The sequence below is a fragment of the Mercenaria mercenaria genome, chromosome 11, assembly GCF_021730395.1.
Source record: "Mercenaria mercenaria strain notata chromosome 11, MADL_Memer_1, whole genome shotgun sequence".
Lineage (NCBI taxonomy): Eukaryota > Metazoa > Mollusca > Bivalvia > Venerida > Veneridae > Mercenaria > Mercenaria mercenaria.
In genome coordinates, this window is record NC_069371.1 from 60,716,071 (window position 1) to 60,739,348 (window position 23,278).

General features: G+C 33.6%; 2 protein-coding genes across 5 annotated transcripts in view; one reads left to right on the forward strand and one right to left on the reverse strand.

The window, feature by feature from the left end:
• The window catches only part of LOC123531750 (CCR4-NOT transcription complex subunit 9-like), a 492,904-nt gene that overhangs the window by 351,566 nt on the left and 118,060 nt on the right, over nt 1–23,278 (forward strand). The gene's annotated exons all lie outside the window — the stretch shown is intronic.
• LOC123532479 (plexin-B1-like) lies at nt 230–22,247 on the reverse strand. Of its 4 annotated transcripts, XR_006682653.2 has the most exons (13): nt 21,054–22,247; nt 18,011–18,214; nt 17,056–17,181; nt 16,448–16,548; nt 15,197–15,320; nt 14,612–14,762; nt 14,269–14,374; nt 13,208–13,316; nt 12,704–12,802; nt 12,189–12,281; nt 10,392–10,549; nt 9,826–10,010; nt 8,786–8,888 (listed from the first exon to the last, which is right to left on the reverse strand). XR_006682653.2 is itself a non-coding variant. In XM_045313932.2 (12 exons), the coding sequence occupies exons 3-12, from the start codon at nt 10,461–10,463 to the stop codon at nt 245–247; spliced, it is 1,488 nt and encodes a 495-aa protein (XP_045169867.2). In that variant the 5' UTR covers nt 10,464–10,549; nt 12,189–12,281; nt 12,704–13,059; the 3' UTR covers nt 230–244. The 4 variants fall into 4 exon arrangements, 3 of the variants coding, with proteins under 3 accessions (XP_045169867.2, XP_045169866.2, XP_045169868.2); XM_045313932.2 differs by lacking the exons at nt 13,208–13,316; nt 14,269–14,374; nt 14,612–14,762; ... (3 more) ...; nt 18,011–18,214; nt 21,054–22,247 and adding exons at nt 230–375; nt 807–933; nt 1,880–2,041; ... (2 more) ...; nt 5,717–5,884; nt 6,260–6,435 and having other exon boundaries at nt 12,704–13,059; XM_045313931.2 differs by lacking the exons at nt 12,189–12,281; nt 12,704–12,802; nt 13,208–13,316; ... (5 more) ...; nt 18,011–18,214; nt 21,054–22,247 and adding exons at nt 230–375; nt 807–933; nt 1,880–2,041; ... (3 more) ...; nt 6,260–6,435; nt 11,037–11,115.

Below are 23,278 nucleotides of genomic sequence, written 5' to 3' on the forward strand. Positions count from 1 at the left end.
CCAGGGATCCAGCTCACAAACTCCTGATTCATAATTATATCCTCACTTATATGTATATAAACGATTATCTAAATGCATTTTGGTTTTCATTTTCATCTGTTTGTGTGGATCTAGGAAAGTACAGCTATAACAATTATGTCGATTTGTGAAACGCACGTATTCTAACTTGTAACATTATTTTAATGAAGTCTACATATTTCTGTCGGTACATGTTGTTCATTAAAAGGGCGAGACTGTAAAATCATCACGTAAATGTATCCAATACAAACCGGCTTTCTGCAGAGGTTCCTGTTGCCTCTTTCTGGACTGTTTCCTTCTCAAGATATCTTACTTTTTTTGCCATTCTTCTGTATTTTCGGAATAGCAATACGGTACCTAAATTATATTCTTAACATCTAAAATCATGATTGCATTTTATTAATGAATATTGATACAGTTATTTATTGTGTAACATATACTGTAACAGAACCATTGAAATGTCAACATATTTTTTTCGATACTTAGGTATATGCGTTAGTAGCATAGCAATATAATAATAAGCTATCTAAAGAAAACAAGTTATCTATCAGAAATAAAAATAACTTATTTACCCGAACCTATTGCAATAATGACAATGACCGTGCATAAAGCTGCTCTAACTTGCTTCCCGATGGCAATGATAGATATTACTTGGCTGATAACAGCTTCAACGGTCTTACCGATTGAAATAGTGGCTATGAGTATGACTGGGCTGACAACCGATGCAACTTACTGACCTATTTCAGTTATGATTATGACGTGGCTAACAATCGCTGTAACTGACTTACCGATTGCAATTATGACTATGAGTATGACTGGGCTGACAACCGCTGCAATTATTATAGCTGTAGTGTTCAAAACTTCTTCCAAGTAATGCAGAAAACCAACTGTCGTATGTATATTACCTATAGTTACCTGTTATGAAACAATATAAAAGCTTGTTATTTGCCATCAGAATATGTTGTAATTTGGTTTTGGATTTCGTCGGTGGCATATACATAAATTTATATAGTTGTTGTTATTATTTCTGAGCCTTTTTGGGTAATGAGTTCATTCCATGTTTCTGTGCAATTGTGTTACTCAAAAACAGGTGCCTGGAGCCATGAAGTTTCTTGTACTTTTCATTACCTTTCATGATCGGTCTCTATCAAACCGTGTTGCTTAGTTGCATTTCATGCTTTCAACAGGTTTTCTTACGGATTGTTTTAATTCCAAGTAATTTTGGCAATAATATGTTCAACTGGTGATAGGTGGCACTAGGGATGATACTTGTTTTATCACTACTTATGAATATACTTGATCAACTGTTGTTATTGATAAAATTAAAATTCAGATATTAGTATACTATTTAAGCGGAAACTGTTCTGTGTGTCGAAAAAGTGGAAACCAAGAAGGAAATGTATCAACTATAAGCGCAACTAGTGATAGGTGGTATGTGTTATGCTTGACCAAACCGTGTTGGCAATTGTTTTTCTTGGTTGCAATTTAAGCTTTCATAGGATTTTCTTATGAACTGTATTATTCCCAATCATTTCATTAAAATTGTAATGCTATGCTATAAAAGAGAAAAGCGATATGAGTGCCGGCAAAAAAGGAACACATAAAGAGAAAACTATCGTATGACTCTATGCACAAGACACTGCTAATAGGTGGCATGAGGGCGTTGCACATTTCATAATGATAATCGTTCATGAACTTACTTGGTCAAAACGTGTAAGGTACTATCTTGCGTTTTATGTTTCCTTATGTATTCCTATTATTTTCAAATTTCTATTAAACCGAAATCCACATTAACAATAGAATTGTGCTAATCATATGCGCAAGTTAAATGTCAGTCATGAAATTTGCTCTCTGTTCTTACATTAACTTCCGGATATTGTGCACCGGGTATCCCTGGCTCAGGTCGTGCAGATGGGGCAATACAAACCACAGATGTCATTGTCAGTTCAATAACAGAACATGTTGCTATACCAATTGTTATATTAATGTCAGAAGCCGTCGCAACCAAATTCAAACGTTTGCCCTGCAATAAAATGTGAAAAAAACCATCTAGTATACAGCTATGTACATCAATTTGTATTATGTGCCTTTGCATGAAGCATAATCGTTTAACACTTACAGTTCAGGGAAGGTAAACATTTGTCCGATCAAATGCCAACGGTAGATATTCCCGTCTTTCCATAGGAAACCCCCAGGGGCGGATACAGTATTTGGTGTTGGCTGAGGCGCAAAATATTCTTAGTAGAGGAACTAGTTGGGTCCGGGGGGCATACCCCCCGTAAAAGTTTGAAAATAATGGATCCATCTGGATGCATTCTGGGCGTTCTGAGGTATTTTATTTGATATTCAAAAAGGACAGGTTTTGTGACAAAATCAACCCAAACAACTTGCTAATTATAGTCCATGTTTTATGACTTGTCAGAGTTATTCTTGCGTAAGTATCTCGGAATGAAATTTCTTAGACCTATTTCTGAGGATTTTATTGGGAGGGGTTACGAAGAGCTATTAACATAGAAATAGTAAAAAGCGTTATAGGAGCTCATGGAAAAAAATGCATATTTTATATTTTTTTCACCCAGAACAAAAGATAAATTACCTATGCGAGCATAGCGAGCGAGAAAAAAAATGCATGATTTGAACTTTTCTCAGAACAAACTCCGAAGATTTGGGGGCGCCAGTTGCGCCCCTCCCCCCGGAGCCCCCCCCCCCCCCCCCCCCCCTTGACCACCTTTTCTAAAATGGGGTACAGTGTGAAGTCACATAGTTCTACTACCAGGAAATACCTAAATTTTATTGTTACCGCGATCTATTTTGAAAATGCATGCGAATGTCTGTTGTTTTCCAAACCCTCGAGGCTGCACGGATAAAAAATATCGCTATAGCTCAGGTTTTCATGACACACTGTCCCTCGGGAAGGAAAACTTTGTCTTACTGTTACATTCAACTGATTTTATCCTTACAGAAATTGCAATAACAATTATAAATTTGTAAATACAAACTTGTTCTTCTTAAAACCCATTCAGGGATAATAATTAACATGCGGGGAAAGTAAGAAGACCGTTCCTGTGAAAATACAACCAATAGAAATATACCCTAGATATTATGTTAACCTCACTAAAATTACAGTTTCCAATAATAATAAAGGCACAATCTTTAGTGTTAATAAATATGCAGTTAACACAACCCTTAATTTTTGGTGAACATTGTATGTAAATTATGTTTTATTAACTGGAAATGGTTTGCACCGAATGGAGTTTGAATCAGCACAATGCCACAGTTATTGCCTTTCAGCTATTTGTGTCTATTCTATGCCATGTCTTTGATATCGTTAATCATCTGGAGTTGAAATTGTATTTTTCTTTCCTCTAAATGTTGTGAGAATTGACTTAGTATGGCCATAGTTATTGCCCCTAATTTTATTTCATATTATCAATTGTACTGATATTTTATCATAATTGTATAAGCTTGGACGATATTAAATTTTATATGCTATGATGCTTTGATAGAGATATCGACAAATGGAAAATAAAATGATCTTTTAATCACATTTGGGGAAATCATTCTAGTCATAGTAGGATAGTTTTCAAAGATTGGTAGGGAAGCGCTTTTGAACGTTTATTTTATAGATGAAATGAGCGCTATAAAAATCTGGTAAAAAATAAAAAGCAGCTATAATATCAACTCTTTGTGACTAAACATTATCTACATATCCTGATCGACATATTGACTACTTAAACAAATGACTATAACATTAAGGCATTACCTTGATGGTCAGTCTCAGATTCTTCGACTGCAATGATACAACGTTATCTTTTCCGGGTAATTTATCTACGGACGGATCCCTGTAGTATGTGATTGTGAAATTTTCCATCACGCCATCTAAATATAGTACTATCTCCACCTCGATGCATTCTGAACAATCTGATCTCTTTCCTCTTCTGTCTGATTGTTCTTTTGCCAGCTCATTCGCAAGTGTTTCGGGAGCTTTTGGAACCTTGCATATGGTCACGCTAGCAGACTGTATCGCACATACACTAATCTGTAAGTTATTTTTAAAGAATCATACATTTCTTGGTAAGTACAAAGTTGAAAATTTAATCATATATTCAAGAGAAACGATATTACCATGTCGTATAAGTACATTTTACTTCGTATAATGTATTCCATTATGATGTTTACAAGGTATAGGAGATTTGAAAAAGATTTCCCGGAAGCACAGTGCACCCAAAACACAGAGTCATGCATCGCAAAGTAGGCCCACAACAAAAGAAGCTGTAACGGAAAAATATTACATTGAATACTTGTATGAATGTATAAGGAACTCCGCTTTCCAGTCGGAAATAACCTACCATAAAAAGTATTACTATATTTGTAAGACTGTACATAGCGAAGGCAATGACGAGTTCGTTGACTAACGCATCACTGCGTCTTAGCTTTGTGTTTCTTGAATTGATAATATAAATTTTGTAGATATTCTAAATCTACGTATCATAAAATCAGAAGAATAATGCAGTGGAAACATATTTTACTGTACATCTATAGTTTCCACATGTAATGACTTTTATATATAGTCAAACATCAGATAAGATAACTTGTCTAACTAAGAATTTACAAGTCATTTGTAAACGTGTACGTCAAAATATGATAAAACTGAGATTGTCTAAACTTTAACACTACACGCGCCTAGGAATTTATAACTAAATATTCGTTAATAAGATCATGCATTTGTTTCTTTCAATGCTGGGAAAGAGTACTTTTATTACAGCTTATTTAGTGTACGAAGAAGCTCCGATACATAATTACACTATTCCGAAGTACAGAAATATCCAGTGGGTAGAGCAGTAACGTGAAACATTTTTCGAAGAAAAATCAGTATTAAGCTCCCCGCTGACATGTAACTGTGACGGAGTGTATTATTCATAGACAAAATGTTTTGAATTGAAAATAATTCATAATCTTAAAAAAAAAAATAATTGAAAAGAAAATATTTGATAAATTTTAGCCTGTAATTATCACTTTACCTTATACATTCCACTTACCGAAGTTTCTCCCGCATATGAAGACTCGACTCTTGCCGCGTTTGCATTGCTTAAATCTGATCCTTGAACTGTTATTGATGTTCCACCACTGAAAAAATGTATGTTAGACGTTTTTGTAAAATAAAATTTAGGCTATCCTTATTAATGTTTATCCTTGTATGTAACTAAGGAATACATTGTATTGAGCTCTTCGCGAAAACATTCAATGGCCTCAATCAAACAAACTCAATCAAACCGCGTCTGCTATTATTCTGCATGGTTGCATTCTATGCTTCCAAAGGACCTTTTTACAGATTTTTTACTCCATTATTCCAAACGTTCAGAATATGTAACAACACGGGTAATTTCCTCCGGCCGCAACATGGCACTTCACGTCTGCTGTTGTGATAGTTAATAAAATATGTAAAACGATACATGTGGGACGAATAAGAACAACGCAAAAAATATCGTACTCGAAATGATTTAGTCTGTTCTTGAGAGGTAATGGTATATTCGTCACTTCTAATTCTCCTTAGCACTGGTTCAGGCGAAAGTATATTATACATATTGGATGGACTTTGTGATCCCAAAGAACAAACGAACTTAAATATAACAAAGTTTAGTCCGAATACAAGGAGAAGTGGTATGTAAAACATAATAATACTTTAAAAGAAGTCTACCTCAAAAATCCATTCCTTGGCGATATGTTTGCAACTGTGGGATCCTTGACAATTTGGTAATGGATTGAGGCCCTAGGAACGACCACATTTTCATTCATAATTAACGAAATGACCGTGATGTTTCCATAATGAGCAGAACTTACGACACACTGAATTGTAAAGTCCACACTGAAAAGTATAAAACAAAACAACACTGAAGGAAATAGTTCTACTTTACGTTTGAAATTATTACATCGTTATGGTTCAGTGAAAGGTTTCGTTTATATTTACTAACAGTATAGAAACTGTTTATAAAATGATATGACGTAACATCGCCCTACCTGATTCACTCCGTTTATTAGTGCTTTAAAGATTTTCAGCAATGATCAGAAATTCGTTTACTGTTTGTGAATACGTTACGATGTCATCGTATTCAAAGCTGTAACTTGAACAATATTTGTAACACCCTGTTTAAATTTGTTTAAGTGTACCGATTTGTGCGGCTTAATTTTTATATTGTTAACCTATTATATCATAATAATTCGAACGATATATTTTACTTACGATGCAACAAGGTCCAGTGGAAGCTGTGGATACACTGTTGCTTGTGTGCAATAACTAGGACCTATAACTACAACCACTTCACGGTTCCCAACACCTAGATTATCACCGGATAATGTCAAAAGGGTCCCGCCTGCTTTAGGACCGTATTTCGGATGAATGTCTGTAATACTTGGGGTCTGTGAAAACATAAATAGAATACAAGAAGCAGTTAGATAATAATCGTAATAATTGTTGCTAAGATCGTCGCAATGGTCCAGATTATTTCTTTTACACTTTCATTATTCGCAATGATAGCGGATGTTTAAATAGACTGAAGGAGTGTGACTAGTTTTTGTTTTTGTTTTGTTTTTGTTGGGTTTAACGTTGCACCGACACAATTATAGGTCAAATGGCGACTTTCCAGGTTTTATGGTGAAGGAAGACTCCAGGTGCCCCTCCGTGCATTATTTCATCACGGACGGGCACCTGGGTGTAGAACCACCGACCTTCCGTAAGCCAGCTAAATGGCTTCCTCACATGAAGAATTGAATGCCCCGAGTGAGGCTGGAATCCACATTGGTTAGGGGCGAGTGTGTCTAGTGTCCGTTTTATTGGCGTCGTTCTAATGTTGTATCTACGTATCATTTAGCTTCCTTACATGAATAAGTGCTCCAAGTGAAATATCCTTTACCTTTATTTTTTTTTTCTACTTTACTGTTTATTTAAATAAGATATCTTTAAACATTATCAAACTGAATGAAATGATAATCCGCCATTGATGTAAATGTGTTTGTTGTTATTTAGGGAGAGGAACTATATAAGTTCTCTTTCGTTCTTATCTCTTTCGTATTTGTGTTAGATATGTATACCTGTAAAAATTTTAACTGATGTATTTTCGAAATAAATATGTTTAAACTAAGTGAGGCTCGAACCCACGTAGGCAAGGGGCAAATAATTCGAAGTCAACGACCTCAGCCGCTCGGGCGCGAAGCCCCTTGTTTTGTTTATGTGTCATTTCATTCCCTATAGCATATTTCGTTGGTTTATAATCGATATGAGGTCGTTAAAAGAGTAAATTTATGTGATAGTATAGTGTGATTTTGTTGAAATTCTAAAACTTTATCAGCACTATAATAATACTTTTGATACTACAAACCATCAAATAGCTGGTAAATTGTTTTGTCCAGCGTACAAAGGGAATATTTTAGTAGTATGAATCATGCATTTCTATCAGTTGAGTTTGTGACCTATCAGCTAATAACTGTGAAGGGTCATTTTCCAAACCCGAATTATTTAAGTCCATTTACCAATTAAAAACTAGATAGATAGTTATTTCATTATATTTGTACGCAGTAAATAAGGTCACACCTGGAGATGGTGTTATAAATATTTGACTGGTTCCTCCATACAACAAAGGTTTTGAACTTTAAAGAGAATTCCTATAGCTTTTTTCCCTTTTATAGGATTTTTTTTTAAATTCACATATATGATAGGAAAATTTATGCTAAAAACAATGAACAAATAAAAACAATGGGTCACCAGGCTTGTTTTTGTGAAAATTTGTTTTGACCACACCCACTGTTGCTGAAACTGCCAGCGATTTTTCAACATTTTCATAATTTTCTGTTTTTCTGTTGTTGTTTTTTTGTGTGTGTTTTTGTTTTGTTTTTTTATAAATATATATCAAGACAGCACAATAAGGTTTATTCTTTTTACAGATTTTATTATATACTTATTTGATGTGACAGTCATATTTATAATACTATATCCTTACAATAATGCGTACAAATGAAAATAAAATCTTGTTTCATATTCACTTTTGTGAACTTTTACAATGAAAAATACCCGTAGTGAAGAATATTCTTTTAAATTTTGAAGAAAAAAAACTGTTTCATAGACTTTTTCCTGTTTTTTCTTATGTATAAAGAAGTGTATTATGAACATGAAAATGGCTAAAAATGTATGGGTCATCATGCTAAATTTTATGTTAAGTCCGCTTGACCAAATTTATTGCATGTATGTCAGCTAGAAGTTTAATTTCTTTTTTTAAAAAAAAATCTTAATCCTTTCTATAATTGAATACTAAATAATCTGAAAGAAGATATTGTCTTTTCAATACAAAGTCAATTGTCTAACGTTATATAAGCAACACTGTCTTTGTGCTAAAAACACAGCCACAAAAATGGCCGCGAAGATGCATGGCAGGCATTACATGTCAATACAACATAAACCAGTATCAACATTTGATTACTGATAAAACTTATTAAAATGTCTTTTTTTACTCAAGATTCCTCATATTTAAGATGTCTGTCATATGTTTCAACAAATGTTGACTTCACTTCAATTTCCATAGATAGCGAGGGCTGCGCAGAAAGATGCGCATACAAAACTATAGAAATTCTCTTTAAAATGATATATTATTGTACTAAACATTGTTCAGCGCCACGGCGCTTTTTTGCGCGTTTAAATGTTTAAGAGTGGATTTACTATTCCTGTGTCATAAGTATTTGCAGACCTTGATTGGCCCCTTAAACTATTAACACATACCTTGTAATCGAAAACCACTGTTGTTGCAGAACGTTTTCCATTCACTGTGACAGTAACGTTTACTGTGGTATCTGTGGACATCCGACCAGTTGTACAAACCAATCTTAAATAACAGCCATATCGCTTATATAATGCATATTTAAAAAAAGTTTGTCTCATGCTTTCAAGCTGTTTATTATGTAGGGATAACGCATGTTTTTTATGTTATAACATCTGCAAAATCCCGAAGGGTAAGTTGGTGTACAAGCCCGATAGGTCGAGAGTACCAACGTATCCTGAGGGATTCTGAAGATGTTTTAACACGAAATGAACATGCGCTAACGCTATTCTAGCGTAAAACGCGTAATAACTGATAAACAAATATATTGTCACTCTATGTTATGAAATGTCCATGAAATACGCAGAAATGTTGTTCTTTTACGTTGAGGTCATTCCCTTTAGAATTATCCGTTTTGTTCCCGTATACGTTTACGCTTTGCCGCAGAACGCGCGTATATAAAAAGATTTTTAACAGCACGTGAGCACGTGAATCTCCCTGTTAACACAAGTTTTCTCTCCTGTAAATACACCACCGAAAAGTGACAAGAACAGCAGTTTTATGCTAGAATTCATATTCAAATTATTCATTTTTAGTAATACATTGGAGTTATCATCCGAACGAAGGTGTCCATCCCGTCATAAAAGAAAACAACAACATTTGACTGTCCGGGCAATATTTTTGAGTGAAACGAATCTTCTTATAGATTTTATTTTCTCTTTCACAGTGCAAAATGAGATGACCTCGAGGGTTCTTCAGTCCATTAGTTTATACTTTTATTTCTGTTATTTAAGCAAATTACATGTAAGCAAATCCATAGATACTATTTTCGAAACCGAATTTTAGTTTTCAGGTGCTATATTTTAGAGAGCTACAAATTAACTAACACCGTAAGTAACAGGAGCATAAAAACAAACCATTGATACTAGATCAGTGCAACATTCTAGAATATCACGAGTCTCCAGCAATATCTCATACATGCAAGTCTGAACAAAAAACATACACAGATGGTGCAAGTAGCTCAAAATCTTCACTGTCAGTAATGTTATAATCTGTGAGATTGGAACTCAATCTACATTTCGTATGTCCAAACTCTATGACATCAACGTCTGATATTTTTGACCCGAATTCTTCACCATATATGGTAACCTTAGTACCTCCAGCAGTTGGTCCATTTCGTGGTATAACCTGTGTGGCAAATTACTATACTTAAAAGTAAAATGAAACAATTCAACTACAAAGCCCCGTGTCTCATTTTATGATTTTAGATATAAAATTAATTTGGTATAAAAGTGGTTATTTTGAAACGTAAATCATAAAGAAAAGTAAGTGCACAAGTTTTAAATTCATCCTGAGTGCGGACGTTTATTGCCTGTACAGAGATATTTTATACGATTCTTTCATGGGAGATAAGAATCCATTTTGCTTGCGGAAAGTCGGTGGTTTTACACAGATGCCCATACGCGGGCAACTGGAGTTTTCTTCTATCATAACAGCAGCAGAGTCTCCATAAATTGTGACGGTGTGAATGAAAACCAAACCGAACAAACAAATGAATTAAACAATAACCTTATTGACCACAGGTGCCGGACAATATGTAGGTTGAATGCAACTGGTATTGACATGATTGCATCTATCCATGCACCATTCGCATTTATAGCGCGTAGAGTTAAGAGCATTGCAGTGACTGCAGTCCGTTGCAAGTGCTCTACATCCATAAAGTGTGACTGGAAATGAAAGAGAATATACTAATAAGAGTGGCATGTCTTTCAAAATAAACGCCATTACTTAGTCAGGGTTGGCATGCCATTTGCCAACATTTCTGGCTACCACCTTAATTTCGCCTACTCTCCCTTAGTAGATACAATTCCTTTTATTCTGTAACCACAATTTTCTCAAAACAACGTAATACATATACGGGTCAGTAGGGTAACACGTGTATAAAGGGACCGATTTAATAAAATGTTTTTGTAAATGTTGAACTGATAGAAAACTGCGGATTGTTATAGTCTATCCAATGATAGTATATCCAGTAGGAAAATCAGCAGAACATGCATTGTTTTGATAGACTAAGTATAGGATTTCTTTTAAAACGTGATGCCTCTTGATGGAAGCAGCCTAAAGCAATGTGGACAATTTAGAAGGGTTTATTTTCGAAAAATAATACACGAGACAGGTCAGTCTTGCTTTTATATTCTGTTAAAAATAACATACCTATGTTTCCTTAAGCATCTTCTAGGTCGGCTGTATTATTTAGTAAAGTATTTGTGTATCTAATAATGATTCTGTAGTGCAAAAGTGAATGTGATGTTCATGCAAAAATAAGGAATAATGTTTCATTTTTCTGCTTGCATGCTAGTTAAAGTTTGTATCCATATTAGTTCCTTGATTTTATATAAACTAAAAATTTATAACAATCTAACTAATTTACCCTAAAGTTTTACAGGGATACAAATTAACCAGGAGATAGCCTTAGATATACATTATCCCTTACATTTAATGCACACGATCATACGCCATTACGCCTATTAGCCGAAAGACAATGTTACCAACAAACATGCCCGTCTTAACACTAGTGCTTAACAAATATTGATTAGAAAACGACAGGCTAGATATACATCATAATTAATGTCTTACTTGGATTTATATACTTTCTTGTTAGCGTTAAAATAAATGTTATCTCTTTTTAGGAATAAAATGTTATTACTCAGATCATGAATAAGTATTGTACTTACGAAAATATACACTTATCACTAAGTTTTTAATATTACTGCGTAGTTTTTAATATTACTGTGTATAAGAATGACTCCAAATTTTCTTTTCTGAAGTCGTATTCCGGATTCATGACTATTTAATGCAAATTAGTAAGAGATATCATTACTAATGATATATGTCAGCTCGTAAAGTCAAAAACATAACATACGTCGCATAGTTATGTTCAAATCTATCAACATTACCACAATTCAAGTATCCATCAGACTATAGTCTTTACTGAAATGCATACTATTCTCCTAAAAACAAATGGAAATATTTGAAGTTAAATAATGGATATGGACATATCAGTTGAACCGTAACAAACGTTTTCCGAAATGGTAACTTCAGTGTTCTTGGCAGAATCAAATGTAAACATGATCGTTTAGAAGCATAGAACGCAATCAAGCAAAAAAAGTATGACTATATCTGTTCATGGGAAGAAATGAATTGTGCAACCCTCTCACTCACTCTAAAACTGGCATGAAAACATGATGACAACCACTAATTGAGTGAGGGCGAGTTTTCATGGCCACCACGCGATTAAGAATGTTTCCTGGAGGGCGTGAAAGCATTAAACACAACCAAACAAAAATCAACGTAATAAAAACTTACATTTAATCCACAAGATACATTGTTGCCATATATGTTTGCGTGGAAATGGACTAGCGCTTTAGGTAAGATACAGCTGTATTTGATATTTGATGACTGAAATACATAAAACAAAATCTTTTATGTTTCGTACCTGTTCAATATTAGGCAAGTTTTAAATCATCACTAACTAAAAACTTTTTAAAAGGTCACAATCTTAATAAGTATACATTTAGTTCAATTAAAGAAATAAAAGATTAACTGCATAAATCCGCAAAAATAATTTGAAGTTTGAAAATGATTTCTGACAAGTTTCGTCCATATTATTCTGGCCATCAATCGCCGGTGGTCAATGGCTCAGTCGGAATATCAAAACTCGAGAGATAAGTGGTTAACTCAATTCTGTTAACTCAGCTTACATTGTAGCTGTATTAATGTGACTTTGAAACTAAACAAACTTCGTGTTTATTTAATTTGAAACTACACAAACTTACTACCAAACAATAGAAAAACATAAGAGATGTCTTGTATTTACTTACAACAGGTAAATTCTTTGCGAGAAAGGAAACATTAGTTAAGATACCATTTGGTATAAAATGAATCCCTCGGCTGATCATTACACTTGGGCATAAATTTACCTGCAAAAAAGCGACGCTAATATTAATACCTGTTCGAAATAAACACATTTGTCCGAGGAAAAGCCATATTTACAATAATACTTATTCGAAATAAACACTTCTATCTTGGGGAAAATCATACTTACATCACTTTGGTTCCTGTTCGAAATAAACACTTTTATCTGAGAAATAGACATACTTACATTAACACATGTTCGAAATAAACACTTTTATCTGAAGAATAGCCATACTTACATTACTACCTGTTCGACTTAAACATTTTTATCTGAAGAATAGCCATTGCTTACATGTTCAAATGATATAGTTATGTAATATACTGTTCCGTGTTTTTTTTTTTTTTTTTTTTTTTTTTTTTGAAAATATGAGAAACAAATTTACATACTATTATTAGTCAGATCTACTCACTTTAGAAACTGGCGGCTGGGACATGCAAGGCGACGATGGCGACTGACAAGACACACTTTCTGAACACCATTCGCACTTAACACCTGTTGTGTTAACACACTCACCACAACTTCCAGATATAAAAGACATTCTAAAAGCTTATTTTTGCAATAATAAAAACATTTATTTTTCACTAGTTTAAACAATAACTAAAGATTATGTGATAAACAATTGTTGCTGTTCAATTAAAACACTACACTTACAAAATGTAGTATGGAGCACGTAAAGCAGCTGATGTGGCAAATTCTTATACACCGAAAAAAGAAATTGTTACTGGTGCCCAAAACAGTTACCCTATATTCATTTGCAGACCACACCACAAAGTCAAACATGCTTATAAACATTATTTTTTTGCGCCACAGTAATTACCTTTATTTTGTACCATTTACATTTAAAGTGAACATCTTTAGATTCAGTGCTATTTTTATCTTTAATATTTATAGACTACACTAAAGTCTTGGGATCATGTATAATTTTGATTTTTTTACTTCGTTCGTGTCGGGTCCTCATATCGTGTCCACAATGTCTTTTCCAGCATGTACTCGCATATGTTATAGAATAGATGTATTTTTATCAAAGTCGTACTATATTGTTTTATTTTAGTACGATAGATAAAAACCCATCTTTCATTGTTCAGAGCTGACTGGTGTTTTAAACAAAATATTATACTCAAAGCTTAATTTAATGTTTCAGGTAATCAGTGAATATTGTAAATAATGATTTATGTCCGATTTTTTAAGCTTCTTACATGTTCGTGATAAGGTAAACCGGATATAGTTTTATACCTTGTGCAAACAAACGTGTCTTATTGCTTTGCTAGGCCACTCCCTGATAGTAGTATATATGTCATTGGTTGGAAAAGGTATGAACATTTAAAACCGAACCTGATATTCGCAGTAGCATACTTGAGAACAGTTTTGTAATGTGTGAGGGGAAAATAGATTAATTTCTTATAAAGGTATTTTAAATTACATAATTTCCTGTTCAAAGAATATAATCTCTGACAGAATATTAAACTATACCTTGTGAAATTGGCACACATATAGAAAAAGAACGACTTCCCTGAAAGTACGACTTGCTGCCCTGTTGCAGGTATTAGCACTAACTCAATTTGTGCTTTGGCGTGACCTACAAAAACAGTATATATCTTATAGTTTACTACCTATTACAGTTTTTTCAGTAAGTAAACACTTCGCATCACTGAAATAGAAAACGAAACGAAAACGAGCCAACTGAATGGAGTGTAGCGCGTTATATAGCGTATTATATCAATACATTTCATCCACAAAATAGATGCAGATCGACTGCAGCGTGTATCAGCTTTGCTGAGTGCGAAAGAAAGAAATTTGTATATTTGTACCTTACCTTCGACGGTTGGTGTAGTGCATGTAAAACTGGACTGATTTAATCGTGAAGCCTGTGCACTGTAAGTTTCTTTTTCAATTTCTACATTAAATATGCAACGGTAAACATCACCATTTACCGTAGATGGAAGGTTTGTTACTGTAATTGTTATCTTTAACGAAAGAAAGTAGAAATATATTCTAAATACTTTGTGAAATTTAGACTATTGAAATACGATCAGCCAGTATCCCGAAAAAAAATATGATACAATTATGTAATGATTGCAATTAATTACATTTTGATGAAAAAGAATAATATTCATATAAGATTTCAATTCATTTACCTTCTATTGTTATTCTAATCATTTGAAACTTTTAACTATAATAGATTTATCATGTATTCTTACATTATATGTGATAGAGTTTTAGCATCAATGATACTAAGCGTTTGATATTTACATTACATACAAGCAATTACAATGAAAAAATATATACATGCAATTGAAATGATTCTTTGTCAGAAAGACGTACAAAATCCTGTTGTGTTTATATATGAACATCCTTAACATTTCATTAAAACTTAGCTGAAGACTTCTAACTAACTTACATTAGTGCTTGACTGGTTTCGGGAGAGAGAAATTCCCATTGGCCGAATGAAGATTGATACGCATTCTTCAAGTGAAGATAGCCAGTGGTTGGTAGCATTGGAACAATCTTTCTTTCTCGTTGATCTTAAATTCAAATGTTAATTAATTGCATTTACACTGAAACACCTTCAAAAACGTACATGTTTTGCCGTAAGTTATTTTGCATAATTATTTGTACACCTATTTCGTACAATTTCTAAAGACTGGTTTAGAAAAAAGTAGATGATCATGTTTCGGTCTGAAAGGAATGAGGTAAACACTGATGAATATCTCTTCTTTAAAAACTGACAGACTGGAAAACTGTTTTAATGTAGTAAATAGAGTATTTTAAAATGCCGGCATTTTCAATAAGGTTATTTTGTACATATTTTCTTTGTTTTAAACAACATAGTCTGTTCTTTCTCGGACAATGTTTGAAAAATCATGTAATTTTAACCTCATGCGCGCAAAACAAAACAACCTTAAGAAAAATTCTTTGGTGAACAATTAGGAGTAGGTCTTCAGACAAAATGTAGTTAATATCTTTGCTTAAAACTGGAAATATTCAGAGGGAATTTAAGATTTCAATCTACAAAAAGATATAGGTCTTTTTGGGAATATGCTATCAATATCAACATAAGACTGCAACACTCTTTCGTTTCGTAGCATTTTATGATAAATAGTTAAATCCCGTAGTCATATTAAGTCATAAAATTGAAACAATCTTTTTGAGTATCCTTTAAACAGGAAAAATGTATAAAATGCAATAAAACTTTATGATGTAGCGATTTACTCCAAGCTACAAATCTTGTTCAAATTTAGCAATTCTATTCCTTTTAGTGACCTATATCTTGATATCTTGTTGTAGTTATAAGCTGCTTGATAATCTGTTTAGACATTTAAAAGACCTTTCAAAAATGTGTAAGTTTATACATTTCTAAATATTATAAAGAATTATGCAAACCTTTGAAGATTTTAGTAATTACAATTTTAGCGTTTCGTGACACTTAAAAAATTGATACAATTTATGGTTATCTTAAGATGAAAAACATCTGTCATGTTGTGTAAACCACACAGAAAGAATGATAAATAAAGTGATTATTTCTCGTCAAAAGAGGATTGTCTATGTTATCTATGCTCTCAAGTTAGAAAAACACAATACGCAACGCGTCGTGTGGGGGAGCACTTGGTTCAGTAATATAGATTGTTTACTTAAAACGTATACAACTTACCTGTCTTCTCGTACACACCAACCACAAAGAGGATTTTTACCCGCCATGGTTTCAGGACAAGTTTTGAATTCCGAACAGTTGGAACTAGAAAACATCATCACCTGTGTAATATATTTACAATGACAGTTGCCACAAATGAGACAGCAAAAAACGCTGCTAAGAACATATATCATATGTTTCGTTTGTATTTGTCGTCTATGTGATTAAAAGACCGATAAACCGAAATCGCAATTGTTTTTCTTATACGTAGGCCCTTGAGATGCCGTACATGTGGCTTTATACATGTATTATACGTATTTCTACTCTATGGCTGTTTTCTTAAACGTATCATAGTAATGTCATATCTGCCTGTCTTCGATTAAACAATGTATCATTGATAAAAACATATAGTACACTTCACTTAAATATAGGACCGTTGAGATATACCTCATACATATATATCATTCTGTTTTAAGTGTTTATCAACACTCGATATATTTACACATATTCTGAAGGACTCTAGCAAAATATTTACAACCTATCATATTTATTCTAGCTTTTCTGCATTTTATCATATATTGTATTTTACAAGTAACACTTTTGAAAGCACTTCCATAGTTTTCACTTACTTTTTTGTTGCTCATAACAAACAATTTGTCATCATTATACTGATGAATTCCTTGAATCCGCACACCAGCATCGGCGTCAAAGGTGTTATACAGTACTAGTCGGTCTGAATCAGGCTGTAAGTTTAGCTTGCAAAATATAATGTATAAAATTTGCCTTTATTATTTCATCAAAGGTATTGGTTAACGATAGCAGAGCGCGAAATCTATTGGCTGAACTTTATCAGGGGCCAGTGATTGGTGTAAATGCATGTATATTTACAAGAGATATGTACAATGTCCTTAAATAAAACACACTGGTTTTTGCAAGCAGATATTTACAATCCTATACAGGATGGCCGTCCAGTTTGTAAAAATATCAACAATTAAATTATCAAGTTTTATTTACAAAGTATCAGCAAACGTTTTTTATTCTACGTATAATATATTTTACACTTTCGCCTTTTCAAATAAGTTATAGCACGGTGTAATGCGAAGTTAACGTCAATGCCCACCCTCCTTTTAGCCTCCTTGCTTGTTTTGCTTGTCTATGCATGTGTTTGTGGGTGGGTGCATGCGAGCGTAGGTGTCATATTTAAAAATAATTGTTAAAACAATATTTGTTTTCTTTGAATACCTTTGGTCTCGTTGATATTTTCTCGAGTCAAACTCATGTTAGGTGAAACATATTTTTGTCTGTAATCCCACATTAATGAAAGAATCAGAATCAGAAGAATGCCTAACATTAGTATTGGTTATGCAAAAGAAGACCCAAGTTAATGTTGTGCACTTGCAATAAGCAGCATTTCACTGACATATTGCAAAGATTCAGTAATCTCATTTGATATGAATTTAATTTTATCAACCAGTTTACATACATTAGCACTTGAAACTCACACAGAAATACACTGACGTACAAAAATATGTTCTTTGATTCTATACAAAATATATTAAGTTTACATAATATATATGCAGTTACCTGCAATACCTTGCCTTCGGATGTACCTGTCATCAAAACTAGGTTGTTTCTGCCGATAGCCGTTCCATGAAGGGCTGTTATAACACCATGAATTGCTTCCACATTGTAACCTTGTGTTAAACTAACTGTCACATTGCCTATTACATATTTAAATGATCCAAAGACTGTTCCACATACGAAATCCTCGTAGCGAAAATCTTGTTCCTAAGATTAAATACAAGCAAATCATTCCAAACTTTTCTTAATATTAATCACACTTTGTTTCGTATTTACTTTTTAAATGAAAATGAAAACATACGAAGACCTCATAGCTGAGCCTATATTAAAGATTGAGCAGTCTATAAACGTTTTGTCTTTGGTACAGGTTTTAATGTACGAGGTAGGACTTCGTATGTATACATATTCACTGGGAATAAATGGAAACAAAATAATGTTGTTGTTTTTTTAATTTAGTTTATCTTTCGAAGCTCCATGGACATTTTATGTAAATTTGTGAATATAAAGCACAACCTTTAGATAGGTTCTAAATAAGTAACACTTTTAAATAAGTAGCACACGACCCCAATACAATTAAAATACTGAGAACCACCTTAAAATGGTGAAAATTAAAGAACAGTTTAATCCATAACTGCAGTACTTTTTTGGTAATTTCAACAAAGTAACTGACCATAAGTGTTTCCTTCGATGAAACTTTATAAACAGATCGTTTTCTATGTTCTTTGATACATATTGCCCTTAAAGGTGAAACATTTATACCGTGTTCACACTAGCAGATCGGTTTTATTTTTATCAGGCACTAATTGGCTATAATTGGTATTTGACATTTAAAACCCATCAAAAATATAATCTAGTTTGTGTCCACACTAGGCAAAGAAATGTGGTTTAAATATATACATGCAATGTTGGAAGTTAACAAATATCTTGCAATAAGCAAAAAAGGTTACAAAGAATTGAGGCTAACAGAAACAAGAAGGGGTCATCAATATTTAAACTTCTGTGTTCATCTAAGAATTTCTGTTCATTCCATCTATTGTCCATTTTGAGCGTCAGCATGACTCCATATCGCAATTTAATGTTTTTGTTTCAACAACAGTCCAATTACTTTTGCCAGCCACAGCATTAATTGTTTGATACAAAAGAGAAACACATGGTATTCTTCCTCCAAAAGGTAAGATCTGTGGATTTGGGATTGTAAAACCAGTTATAACCCACATTTGCGTTCACATTTGTAAAATAATGTAGCATTACTTTTTAATGTAGTATTAAAACCACCTCCCGATGTAGTTTTAATGCTACATTACAGAAATCACTTGACCTTTACAAAATTCACGTTTAACACCACATATAGTGTGGACGCAAACGAGTTTAAAAAATAAACCCAAGTTAATGTAGGATTAAAAACGTAGTCTGAACACGGTATTACATATGTCACAATGTGGTTGCCAAATATCCCAGCATAATGTATTTTATTAAAATGTGAATTATTCAAATTGCAATTTATCTTATTTTTACAGCACGGTTTTCACTCGCAGTCACACATACGGTCAACATTCCAACGCCCCACCACTTATCATGGGCAACGTCCGGTAAAATATAACATAATCTATCTAAAATTATATACGCACACCGGTTAAAGAGTTATAACAAACCCAAAGTTTGACCTTTTCTCATTCCCAAGCAGTCGAAATAGTGTATAAACAAAATTTGCCTAACTTTAATACACTACAATCGTTTCGTCATTGTAAACCGGGTTTAATGAAAACAAAGAAAAACAAAGACCGTTCTTACAAAGAATGTGTATAAACACACAAGGTTTGATTTTAGGAAGTAAGTGCATTTTATAATATTATAACGGAAGCCTATAGGAAAATATCTGGTGGCCACTAACCATAACGTACCTTATAATTATGAAGTAGGTAAAACGCTATGACCCCGTTACTGCTCCTTTTTGTGGTCAGTATTAAAATATATGCATACAGTATCATTGAAGGTAACGCATTTGAACGGTAAATACTGAGAGCATAATTAGTCAAGTAACATATCAAGCGGAATAATACACACATCTTATCATCAAGACATTTAACTTAAACAAAAGTACTTTAGAAACTATGGTGGCATATTTCTGCCACGAGATAGCTAGGTAGCTATCATGATAATTTTGTAAAGTTTTTAAGAAATGTGCGCATTGTTCTGAAAACATTTCAGCGATAAATGATATCTTCTAGATATTTTATCTATCTCCTGAAAAGGTTTAAGTGCAAAATTTCGCAATAATCCTTGCATGGCACTGCCATGAGATGCTTGATAGCAATTACGATTATATCCTAAACTTTCCAGCAAAGTTGTGCATTTTTCTGAAATTAAACATGATCGGAATTTCTTAAATTTCCAGGAAACTTTATGCTATTCAATGCGATAAACTTTCCAATAAGGTAGAAACAGCGAGAATTCTTTTTAACAATATGGTGATTGCTATATATATATATATCTAACAAAAATCACCTTTTTAGAAAACTTCGCTTTATGAAGAGAATTTTTGTAAGTACGTCACATGCGTTCACCGACTCGCACATTGTAAACATACATTTGCAGTGCTTTTATAACATTTGTCGGTGTTTTATGACACTTCGCACCTCATTGAATCTTTGTGTATTGTCCGGTCAGTGTTCGAATCCGAAAGGTAAATTTTAACTAATTTATATGAAACTGGCCAAAAAATCTTGTCCGGTTTTCGGAGTAGCAAGGGTCCGGATTGCAAAGGTATATTTGTATTAAATTAAAAAGAAGAAAAATACGGGACCGTGGGAATCGTTCAGTTAAGAAAGGATCCCGGATTAGAAGAGTACGGATTGGTTAGGTGCCACTGTATCGGGATAGCTCCGTAGTTATCTCGAGTCAGAAATATGCCACCTTAAGAAACTGCTGGATTTTCCATTTTACAGGTAAAGTCATGCAGAAATATATTGAAAGAGATTAAATGTATACTGTGTAACAGAGGAATATTTTTATGATTTCAAACGCTGTTGTTATTCTTTATACTTACTTGTATACAAAACCCTTTTTTAAAATCGGGTAGATATCTGTTTAGGTCACTCTGATTGGCACATGTCAGTGCATAGTTCCTTTTAGCTTCCATAACTGTGTTATCGAACATTTTAAGTTTTGTTAAACATAAAACAGTGTCACCAACTGGACTCTCGGAATCATTGCCCTGTGTAAAGGCTCCTACAAATACATTCTCAGAGCTGTTGAATCCAGAGTGTAGGTCAATGAGAATGGCATCTTGAAGCAAATTATATACTTTCCCGTTGTACTCGCAGTTCACAAAAATATCTGTATATGACTCATAATTCGTATCGTTTTGACAAATACGCACGAGTTTTGTAACGTAATTCGAACTCCCGACAAATTCTTTCTGGTTTGTCAGAAAATAACTGTATCCATTTTCTTGAAACGACGATTTATAGTAGATTATATAGTCATTTAAATTTCCAACGTTAAGGTCCAACTGAAGAATTTTTTGTCCATGATTTATGTCTGTCACCGGTATAAGTGATGTCGTCCATGTACTTAAAGAATAATTGTAAGTCGAAGCACCCCCTGTCTGTCCAATGGTACTAATACCGTTGCCATATGTCACTGCCATCATTATGTGACCATGTATTGTAATAATACCTTTAGCAGGCCTTTTGGTGTCTGTTGATACTTTCAGTGCAATAGTACTATTTGAACTTTGTAATTTCACAGTTCCTATAGCATTCATTGATCTTGAGTCGCAAAATCCCTTCATACCAGTACCGCATATATACACCTCACGTGCCAATGTATTTAGCAGCAAAACTTTGTTTACATTTCCACATTTAGGTACAGTCTTGTTACACGTACTTCCGGTCTGATTAACACTCAAATCGTCATTCAGAATATAAATCACATCTGTCCCACCAATGTAAACTTTGTCCTCGAAAACTTCCATGTTAGTCAGTGGTCCACTTAGATGCTGTTCTGTTACTATTGGTTGTGTCAAAAGTCCATCTAACAAAAGACAAATCAGAACAGTGCCGTAGACCTTGAAACTGACCATTAATAAACTCAACATAATAGCAGAAACTATTTCATGTGTCTTCAAACAAAGCAATAAAAAGTTTAACTATCAAATATTGATTGACATTTCACTATCTGCTTTAACTTTGATCATGTTTTATCAGCCGATACGATTTTGAATTATTTAACAGTACTTATGCCGTATCTACGATGGTATGTTTAGGACACGCATTATTTTTTAATGAATTACCTAGAGCGCTCGAAATGATATGCCGAATGCTCAAAATAAGAAATCGCGTTTTTGAGACAAGATGTCGAGTGTTCTAGATAAGGAACAAAATAAGATTTCAAGTGATCGATATTAGATGTCGTGCGGCTGAATCAAAATGTCATGCGCTCAGGACAAGATGAAAGATGACTTGCGCTACAATTTCGAGAATTAGAGTTAAAATATTGAGTGATCGTAATAAGCTATCGTGTGATGCAAATAATATGTCGTGCACTCCAGATAAGATATCAAGTGCTCGAGATGATAAATCGTTGTCTCGAGATATTGTTTCTTTAAAACAAGGGTATCTTGATGACTTTACATCAATGCTTTGAGATTTAAGATTTCTTTAAGATTGGGACAGATAAGAAAACATGTATTGAAGTCAGTCATATTGCTTTTTAAACTCAAATAATGCAACCAGTCTTACTAAAATCATTCACTTGCGACATCGTTTTGACAAAACATAGAAATTAAGTTATGTTTATAAAACACATTTTTATATATGCATGTCGATGTATTTCGGCCCAAAATGGGATTATTCTAAAGGAAATGACGTCAACGCAATAAATCAACGCAGACATTCTCGCGCGTTTCAAGTAAGTGTAATAACGTTGTGAAACAGTATATTAGTATATTCATTTATCAGTTTTTCGCGTTTTATGTTAAATATATAGCGTTACCGCATGTTGATTTCGTGCCATAACTTCTTCAGAATCCCTCGGGACACGTTGGTACCCTCGCCCTACCGGGCTCGGACACACCAACCAATCCCTCGGGATTCCGCAGATGCTATAACACGAACAAATATAGGTTATCCCTAAATCAAAATGCATTAACAAATTTGGTAGAGAGAGGACCACCCAATAAACAGTTGTATGTAATTATTCTGAAATAGACAGAGCGTTTATAGACATGAAGAAAGTCAAGAGTGTCCGCTTTAAACATACAGAGAAAAT

Bases quoted from the DNA above. Each gene is read 5' to 3' on its own strand.
- LOC123532479 (XM_045313932.2), bottom strand. From the start codon at position 10,463: ATGGATAGATGCAATCATGTCAATACCAGTTGCATTCAACCTACATAT. The intron at 10,011-10,391 runs GTTATTGTTTAA...TTTGCCACACAG, and splicing joins CGGCACCTGTGGTCAATAAG to GTTATACCACGAAATGGACC. The intron at 2,042-3,781 runs GTAATGCCTTAA...ATTTTATTGCAG, and splicing joins ATCTGAGACTGACCATCAAG to GGCAAACGTTTGAATTTGGT.